The sequence below is a fragment of the Chionomys nivalis genome, chromosome 21 (genome assembly GCF_950005125.1).
Source record: "Chionomys nivalis chromosome 21, mChiNiv1.1, whole genome shotgun sequence".
Classification (NCBI taxonomy): Eukaryota; Metazoa; Chordata; class Mammalia; order Rodentia; family Cricetidae; genus Chionomys; species Chionomys nivalis.
In genome coordinates, this window is record NC_080106.1 from 11,900,438 (window position 1) to 11,910,197 (window position 9,760).

At 49.5% G+C, this 9,760-nt stretch overlaps 1 protein-coding gene across 1 annotated transcript in view; it reads right to left on the minus strand.

Annotated features, from left to right (window-relative positions):
- Positions 1-9,243, minus strand: part of Plcg2 (phospholipase C gamma 2) — a 122,465-nt gene extending 113,222 nt beyond the window's left edge. The window contains exons 1-2 of the mRNA XM_057753631.1: positions 9,105-9,243; positions 3,164-3,402 (exon numbers count right to left, since the gene is read on the minus strand). Of these exons, the coding sequence (XP_057609614.1) occupies positions 3,164-3,356 (193 nt within the window). The 5' untranslated portion in view covers positions 3,357-3,402; positions 9,105-9,243. The remainder of the gene's footprint in view (positions 1-3,163; positions 3,403-9,104) is intronic.
- Between the last annotated feature and the right edge of the window lie 517 nt (positions 9,244-9,760).

Here is a 9,760-nt window from a genome sequence, read left to right on the forward strand (position 1 = left end):
CGGTTCCCAGCAGGACACTGTGGGCTCCTGAGCATTTGCATCTAATTTAGCAACTGCCTCAGCCCTACCAGGTACCTGGCAGAGCTATCTCCCAACTAGGGTAGGTTGGGAGGGAAAGAGGCATGCATGTTGTCACACACACACACAAACATAATAAATTGTGTCTTTAAAAATCTTATTAAGAGCCGGGTAGTGGTGGCGCACGCCTTTAATCCCAGCACTTGGGAGGCAGAGGCAGGCGGATCTCTGTGAGTTCGAGACCAGCCTGGTCTACAAGAGCTAGTTCCAGGACAAGCTCCAAAACCACAGAGAAACCCTATCTCGAAAAACAAAAACAAAAACAAAAAAAAAAAACTTATTAAGAAATTACTCAACTCTGGTAGCGAATGGACAGGTATAGAAATCTATGGCAGTGTAGGTGAAGATGTGGGGACAAACCTCAGGGCTCAAGTGCAAAGGAAGCTGCTGCTTTTGTGGCGCGATACCAAACTGCCCTAGAAGGTTAAGATACACTGTACCCTTGACCTCAGGCACCCACACCTGTGCACGCGGAAACGAAGCAAGGGCTGCATCTCCTCCCTCTGTACGTGACCCATGAATTTCACACCAAGGATATGAGGTCCACATAAAAACCTCTACACCCAGCAGAGAGAGAAGACTCCATGGCTAAGAGCACTCACTGCTCTGGTAGAGAACCTGGGTTTAGTTCCCAGCACCCACATCAGAGGACCGTCTGATGTCCATAGACACCTGCACACACGTGCACATAAACTCACGCAGGTACACACCTATACAGATGAATTTAAATTTAAAAATCAATAAATAAATTTTTAAAAATAAAAAACCTGATTTTAAATCTTTAAATATATATATATATATATATATATATATATATATATATATTCTAAATCTTTAAAAATATGGTTGGGCGGTGGTGGCACACGCCTTTCTTCCCGCATTCGGGAGGCAGAGGCAGGAGGATTCCTGTGCTTTTGAGGCCAGCCTGGTCTACAGAGAAACTCTGTCTCAAAAAAACTCCAAAACAAACAAAACAAATAAAAAGAAAAGGTGCATGCCACTTTACTTGACCCAGCATTCTCTTGAACCCATAATCCTCCTGCCTCTAAAGGGCTGGGATTACTGGTTTGAGCCACCACACCTGGGCTTGCATTTGTCTCTTTAAATCATGAACTGTAAGTACATTAAGTTGATTTTTGCTTCAATAAAATAAGGACTTTTTAAGAAGACTGCAAAAAAGAAAAAAACTTTGTTTCGGCTAGTGAACTACACAACAGGTCCTACCGGGGTTAAACTATTACAAAGCAAAGCGGTCCCAGAAAGCAAGAGACAGATCTGTGTGCTGATAAGGAGCCAGCCCCAGGCGAAAAGAAACCAAGGAGCAGAAGGCAGCAGTTGCCATTTGAGATAAATAGTTAAATACCCATTCCATGAATGTAGAACATTAGCAGAAGACAGAATACGCTGCTTGTGAGACATCATTAGCCTCATTTGTCAACCTTCCTCCAACAGAGTCACCTTGAAAAAGTAACCACCTCCATCAGATTGTCCTGTGGCCCTGTCTGCAGGGCATTTTCTCCATTGCAATGGATGTAGGAGGACCCAGCCCACTGTGGGAGGTGGCATCCCTAGGGTAGCTGGCTGACAAGCCAGAGATGGTAAGAGATGGTTAATGAGCTGTGTTCTTCCAATGCATCTCTTCATTTCTGCTTTGAGTTCCTGGTCTGGCTTTCCTCAGTGATGAGCTGTACCAGTAAGCTGAAATTGATCTTTTCCTACCCTACTTACTATTGTTCACAGTGTGTATGACAACAGAGCTTATATAGGGTATGGGTGAAGGGTCAGAGGTGAAACAAGATCTCACTTACAATCCTCCTGTCTCAGCCTTCTGGGAGCTACTATTTGAAAGGTACATTTATAGTTTTTCAATGAAAAGCTACTCAGGGGGCTGCTAAGATGGTTCTGTGGATAAAGACTCTTGCCACCAAGCCTGATGACTTAAATTTGATCCCTGGGACCCACGTGGTAAAAAGAGAGGATCAAGTCCTATGTAAGTTGTCCTCTGGCCTTCACATGCATGCCAAAACACACATATATGCAAAGAGATTACTATAAAAAAATCTTGGTAACTGTTCTGCTTGCCTCATGTGTATAAAGCCCTGGGTTCCATCCTTGGCACTGAATTTAAAAAAACAAAAAACAAAAAACAACAGCAGAACAGCATTGTGGTACACACCTCTTATCCCAGCCCTGAGAGCTAATGGCAGGAAGATCATAAACTGAAAGTCATCCTTAGCTACGTTCCGGGCTAGCTTGGGCTACATGAGGTCCTTCTAAAGCAAGCATGACTGGCAGGATCACCCAGTGGCAAAAGGTATTTGCCCCCAAACCTGCTAACCTGAGTTCTGTCCCCAGAACCGACACGTAGGAGAGAATGACTCCCACATGTGGTCCTTCGACATCTCTACAAATGCTGTGAGCACAGACACATCCACGCATGCAGACCAGAAATAAACAAAACACATCTTAATAAATAAAATTAAAGCACACGTCTGCAACTGAAAACTGCTTAAGTGCCATGACTCTGTTTGCTACAGGAAATCTCCTCAGAGAGCCCAGGAACTGAGCCAACAGCCCAGTGTAAGGGGACGGGCATGAAGGAGGACACAGCCAGGACCAGAGCATCATCTGAAAGCCGCAAAACATTCAATAATTTTCCCCCTGTGCCTTTAAACACCAGAGTAAAAACCTCTTGCTGCTGCAGTTTGCAATAAAATAAATAAATAAATCATTAGCCTTTTGGCTACCAAGCTCCCAGCCTCCCCTGTGAGGCCTTCGGAAGCCAGACAGCCAGACAGCTATGGGAACCACATGAACCCTGCTGCTGTTTCGATACCATGGCCGAGTTGACCAACTAGGGTTGCTGTCATTTCACAAGAACTTCCCTGGATCAACTTCCCCCACCGGCTCTCAACCCTACCCCACCCCCACCCACATAAAGTAGAAACACATTTGTCTTTAAAAGTAGGGACCAAACCAGCATTCATCCTGACAAAATGAGGCAGATAAAGGCCAGAGGATACACAGGCGCTTCTCTGGAGGGCAGGGCCGATGGCCCTCACCTCCCGGTCCAGCAAGTACTCACAGAAGCCCTCGATCTTGTCCGCCGTCTTGCTCCATGCCACCTGCCGAGTCTCCATGATCACCTGCACCGTCCTACGCTCTGAGGTGCACTTGCGGGCGCTGAATACAGTCATCACCGTCCCGAGCTCCAGGGCTCGCTTGATCTGACTCTTCTCATATTCTGGGAGGGTGTCCACGTTGATCATGGTGGTCATTGTCAGCCACTCCAGAGAGAGAGAAGCAGCAGATGAAATACAGAGGCTGCGAGGGAAAGAAGCAGGAGAAAAAAAAAAAAAAAAAAAAGGACTGAGTTTAATTAACTGAGGTGGGTGAGTGAATGAGGTGTCAGTATCAGGAGGCAAGAGCCTGTCTCATTCCCATCGAACTGAGTGGCGGTTGAAGGTTCTAGTGCTGAGAGCCCTTAGTCACTCAGAGAGTGGAGCCGGAAGGCAGAGGTTTAAGTGAAGTCTGGCAAAGAGCAGGTCCCTGGCTAGCCTCAGCGACCCACCGACCCCACCACTGCTAGACAAACTTTGAATAACCAAATCACCACAGCTTCACAGGTGACCCTCCTCTCTTCTTGTCCAAATTTGAATAACCAAAGCAGTTCAGTTAGGTAACCTCCGCTCTCCAACGGTGCATCTCACCTGCAAGAAGACTCCTCGCTATCCATTTACAACAAAATTAGAGAAACTGGTTCCTCTGTATAACAATGAAGCCGAAAGGGCAGAAAATGCCCAGGCCTGGCACCCCCCAACAAACTCAGGGGTAGAGTCCTGTTTCTCCACTCCTCCAGTCCCATTCCATCCCTTCTTGTTTTTATTCACGGTTTTTCAATCGTTGTTGTGGTCATTGCTCTTTTGAGACAGGGTTTCTCTAGGTAGTCCCAGAACTCACTATGTAGACCAGGCTGGTTTTAAACTCAGAGATCCGCCTGCCTCTGCCTCCTGAGTGCTGGGATTAAAGGTGCATGCCACCACCAGCTCGTCCCATCCCTTCTTTAGGGTAAAGTTATGGCCATTTCTAAGTCCCAAGGGGAACCTGCTGCCTCCAACAACACATCTTATCCAGAGGTCTTGGGAGCAGGGCAGTCCAGCAGGTAGCTGGTACTTAAGAGAGTGCTCTGATCATTATCCGGACTTTCTCATTCTCCCAAAGCCACTACAGGCGTAATATCATAGTACGGACGGTACACTTACCTTCTCCAGGGAGCTCTCTACTGGACCCTGAGCCCTGCTTCTTGCCCTGGGTCTCTGAGATTCTCAGCCCAGTGGCTGGCGATATTTTAGAATACAAATCCAGTTCCATCACTCCTCAGCCCAAAGCCCTACAGCCCTTGAGCTTGCTAGATGGGGCATTGTACCTGTACCAGGGGCACCACGCCCTTTGGGCCTCATTTCCAGCCATGCAAAGGAAGGTAACATTACCTCCCTCATGGAGCTGTGAGCACTCAACAAGATTACCTGTCACCTCAGGCCCTCAACACAAGGACAAAAGACACTTGTGATGATGCATGCCCTAGCACTTGGAAGCAGGGAGCAGGAGTATCAACTCAGGGTCAACCTCAGCTACACAGTGAGTTAGAGGTTACCCTAGGCTTCACAAGACAGTATCTCAAAACAGTGGGGAGAAAGAGTTGGATGGAGAGAGGGCTCAGCAGTTAAGAACACCTGCTGCTCTTGCAGAGGACCCTGGGTTCAGTTCCCAGCATCCATGTCAGGCACCTCACAACCACCCATAACCCCAGCTCCAGAGGGGGCCTGATGCCCTCTTCTGACCTCCACAGGCACCAGGCACTCATATGACACATAAACAGACATGCATGAAAATACTCAAATACATTCTAAAAAAAAAAATCAACTTAGAGGGTGCACTATGGGTCTGTAACCTCAGCTCCTCCTGCCAGGTCCTACGGCTGCTACTCCGTATCCACCGAGGTTACCAAGCAGCACTAAAGAGCTCTTCCAAGCCAAAGAACTGGAAGTGAGAGGCAGGCACTGGACTAGGGCTGTTAGGGCCTCTAACCTGATCAATCACTAGACAACCTGCTCTGAGTCTTAATCTTCTCACGTGCAAAATGGAGCTGAATTACTCTGGGGTATGGACCACTGGTGTGGTTTTAGGGACTGAGAGCTGACGGATGAGTGTTTAGGCGCGGCAGGGCATGTTGATAGACTCCACAGTGTACAGGCCAGGTAGCCAGTACTCTCGGTATCGACTCCACTTGGCCTGGGAACTAGGATGCAAATGCCAGGGAGCAGGGAGAGGCCCAGGCCTTGCTCTTTGCCCCTTCATCTACACTTCACATACATATCTGTTTATGTGGGAGTGCTAGGCATGGGAAGTCATTCTTGCCACTGTTCCCTGTCTATTGCCTAAACACACCAAGGCAGAGTCCAGCACAGTACCACCCCTTAGGCACAGTAAGATGAGCCCAGATTTAGTCCTTAGCATCACATAAATAGGGCATGGTGAGGTCTGTAAGCCCGTCGCTAGGGAGGTGGGAGCAAGATCAGAAGGTCAAGGTCAGCCACAGTTAAGGCCAGCTTGACCTATACCAGACCCTTATCAAAATAAAACTGGGCGTGGTGGCACACACCTGTAACCCCAGAACTTGGGAGGCAGAAGCAGGAGGGTTGTTATGAGTTCAAGCCCAGCCTGGGCTACAGAGTGAGAGAGACCCTGTTGGAGGAACAGCCTTTTAATCCAAGGGAACAGGCTCTGATACAGGCCAGGATACAAGCTCAGAAAGGACACCCTGAGCTCTCCTGTCCCTTCAGGAGCTACCTCACACGCTGCTACGCTGACACGATCAGGTTAGCCACTGGGGATGTTAAAGGAGGATTCCCGGGCTATTTCGTTGTTTTGGAAAGAAAAGCCAGAAGCAACATGGAAGCTGCTAGGCTCCCTGGAAAAGAGCTGTTAATCCATGCTCCCCCAGACATCACACCGGGTCACCCTGGGTACTTCACTGACAAATGTCTGGGGAACAGGGCTGAGGATATGGCTCAGGGGTAGAGCACTTGCCCACCAAGAGCAAAGCCCTGAGTTCAACTCCCACCGCCACTGAGGGAAGGGAAGGAAAGCCTGAGGTTTGAAAACTCAAAAAGTTCATCCAGAGAGGAGAAAATCACACTAATGAGGTCACACATGCAGGTTGACACAAAACATGAAGACAGTCGTTTGAGGCTAATCCTTCAATGCCTGCTTTCTGGAACTCAGCATTCTGGCAGAATTTAACCAAATCCTAACAAAACTGGCTACCCCTTTAAAGAGTGGGTCGGGAACTGGTTTGTCCAAGGTCACACAACTTACAAGTGAAGAACCAGGCCTTGAAGCTGGTCCCCAAAACACAGCTCGGAACTGTACAGAATGTTCCAGACATCTTCTCAGGTTCCCAGTGCCAGGAACCCAGGAAAGGTTCCACAGTGAGACAAAAGCCTGGCTCTCAAACCCTGAAGCAACACCACACTGCGAACAGATTCTGGATGGAGCACGAGGTTGTGTCCAGCTCAGGTAGAATTCCAAGCCTTAGCACCCAAGGCAAGAAGGTCTCCAGGCCACTGTGACCCCAGAGCAGGACCCCAGCCATAGGACAACTCCCTCTTTGCTTCTGTTCTAATGAAATAGCCTGGAGATCCACCATCCCCTCAGTGGGTAACCTGGTCAACACAAGCATGGCCAGCAGGAAGGGATAAGAAGAGACTTCATTTTCACACTTCCATGGCCTTCACACTTTGAAACCAACTTCTCATACACAAGAACCCCAAAACAGGAAACAGGGAGCGTCCTTCTCTTGAACACTCTCTGCACATTTGGGTCAGTGCTGGTTTTCAGTCAAAACCCCAAAAAGAATTCTCCTAGACTTTGGCTCAGATGAACCCTTGCATATTGCCTGTCCCTCCTACTGCAGGAGGATGGCTGGAGTTCATCTCCATTCATTCATCCTAAAGCATCCAAGGAAGCCAAGTTCCAACCCAAGAACCAAACAATGTCCACCACTAAAGGTGGAAGTGAAAACAGGTTTGACATTTTTAAGGGCACCTGTAAGCATCTTCTAAAGTATAACTATGCAAATTTTTGATTCAGCAAGCACGCATGTGCAGAGAGAAATCCGTGAAGATGCTCAACGCATGTGCATAAAGACATCCGTGAAGAAGCTCATAGGACCATAAAACCAGGAAACACTGACTCCTCATCTCTGGGGGTGAGAGGGAGAAAGAACCCTTGTATAAATAATGGAAATGCTCAGGCCAAGGGTATTGGTACACATCAGTTGTCCCAGCGCTTGGGAGGTGGAGGCAAGAAGATCAGAAAGTTCAAGGCCAAAATAAACTATACAATGAGACCCTGTCTTAAAAATAATAAAAATCTTAAAATGTATAGGAGCTATAGAAAAGAATGAACTTCTAGCCGGGTGGTGGTGATTCACCCTTTAATCCCAGCATTTGGGAGGCGGAGGCAGGCAGATCTCTGTAAGGTTGAGGCCAGTCTGGTCTATAGAGCTAGTTCCAGGACAGCCAGGGCGATGATTACACAGAGAAACCCTGTCTTGAAAGACCAAAAGAAAACAAAAGAATTTATAAGCAATTTGATCTCGGGAGATTTGTAAATTATTTTGATAAAAAGAAACTTACAAGCCAGTGAGTTATAAATGTTGTTATTGCAATACATTAAAAAATTAAAAATTTCACAAAGGTTGATTGTAAATCCACAGGAAGGATCACTGGGAACGACTGGAAGGAACCATGTGGATCCGTCCACTTTATGTTAATTGATATGTTTGCAGAAATTTTCCTACCAGTAACTTCCCACCAACTCCACCCAGGAGGCGCGAAGGGGTGCTCCACTGGTCACTCCCGCTCAGGCTCCTCCAAAGGACCTCACACACCCCGCCTCGCCTGAGAGGCTGCAGCACCCAGCAATTTTAAGCATCAGTAAGATCCACAACCAAAATCCCCTGGGGCTGCTAGGCTGAGGCTCACAACCGTGCAAAATGGCTAACAGCCTAGGGGCAGCCCGGACCCTAACATCCTGTAAGTGTCCCGCAGAAGCAAAAGCAGAGGCCATGCATGACCTGCGCCCACCAGAAAGGACCTTTTGCCGCCAAGGTCAGGAACTCCAGGGCGCCTTTTTCAATGCCCCAGCAAACAAACTCTGGGCCAGTACAGCGCCAGGAGAGAAAACTGGACTCGGAGGGGCTCCGCGCTGTCTGCTGTGTCACAAAAATGGAACTGAAAGTCAAATGTAGGTCTCAGAGAGGAGGCCACCTGTTTTTCGGGAGTGTCGCCCCCACACCCTTACAGCCTCTCTCTAATTTGAGATCAGGGTACCGAAAGGGCCCGCCCCAGCCTCTACAGACATCAACCTCCGGGGTCCATATGCAACCCACCTTTCCCTCGAATTCTGGTTCCCTGCGGGGCAAACGACCCCTTGGAGATCCCCAAACCGAACAGAAAAGCGCATTTCTGAGTACAGGTGCGGGAGGGGCGGGTCTTGGGAATCGCGTGTGGAGAAAGGGTTGCTCCGCCCAGACCCTTGAACCACCTGTGTACTACTAGGAAGTACTGTCCCGAGTTCAAAATTAAGGGTCCGGGCTGTCCCACAAGCAGGGACGTGCCTCCAGAGCAGGACCCTCAGCCGCAGGAGCCTTGAAGGCCAACGCTCCAGTCACCCCAGCACCCGGAGCCGCGTCTCTCATTCAAACCCTGGTTGGCCACCATACGTCTTGGAGAGGTGGCGCCAGCCCGGGGGAGGAAGTGGCCGGCGGCTGGGCCGAGTTGTCCCCAAGCAGGGTTCCCCAGGGCACACCCGGCCACCTGCTTGGATCGCGCACCCGAGCCCTGCCCTCGCCCTCTGCCTCGCGCTCTGTCGCAGTCCCCACCCGATGCGCGGTGCCAGCTCGCGGGTCCCTCCCGAGCGCACGCAGGTACCCGGGTGCCCAGTCCCTCAAGACCACTCACCTGGTCGTGCCACCGGAGCACAGCCACCCGCCCGATCCCTGGGCCTGCCAGCCACGGGTGGGGGCGGGGGGCGCACAGGGGTCCCCGCGTGCAGCAGCCGCCTGGGGCCGGGACTGTCCGGTAGCACACGTCTTGTTCAGCCGGGCTTCTACTTCTGCTTTGGCAGCGGTCGCGCCACGTGACTCCTCGGGGCCGCCCCCCTCAACGCGCCGCCCCGTCCCAAGGCGGGTCCCGACCCGCCAGAGCACCCCAAGAACCCAAGCCTCTTCCCGCCTAGGGGGAAACTGAGGCAGCCCCGGGGATAACCTACCTAGCTGCAATCACTTAGCCAAATGAACAAAAATTTTCCAGGAACATCAGCGTGTTGGGGACACCTCTGCATACAGATATCCTACATGCATTTACTATCTTCCTCCACTCGGAGCTGACAGAGTTGAAGTCAATGCATTTCTTCCCACCTTAGACGCCATAAGTAAACCAGCCTCAGTTTCCCTCTCAGCAAAACAGATAAAAACAATGCCAGGCCCAATATTTGTTACAAAGAGTAACTGGACACTAGAGAATTGGACCTTGGTTTGGGGTTTTTTGTTGTTCTTGTTTGTTTGTTTGGGGAGGGTTGTTTGGTTTTGTTGGTTTTTTTTTTTTTTCGGTTTTTG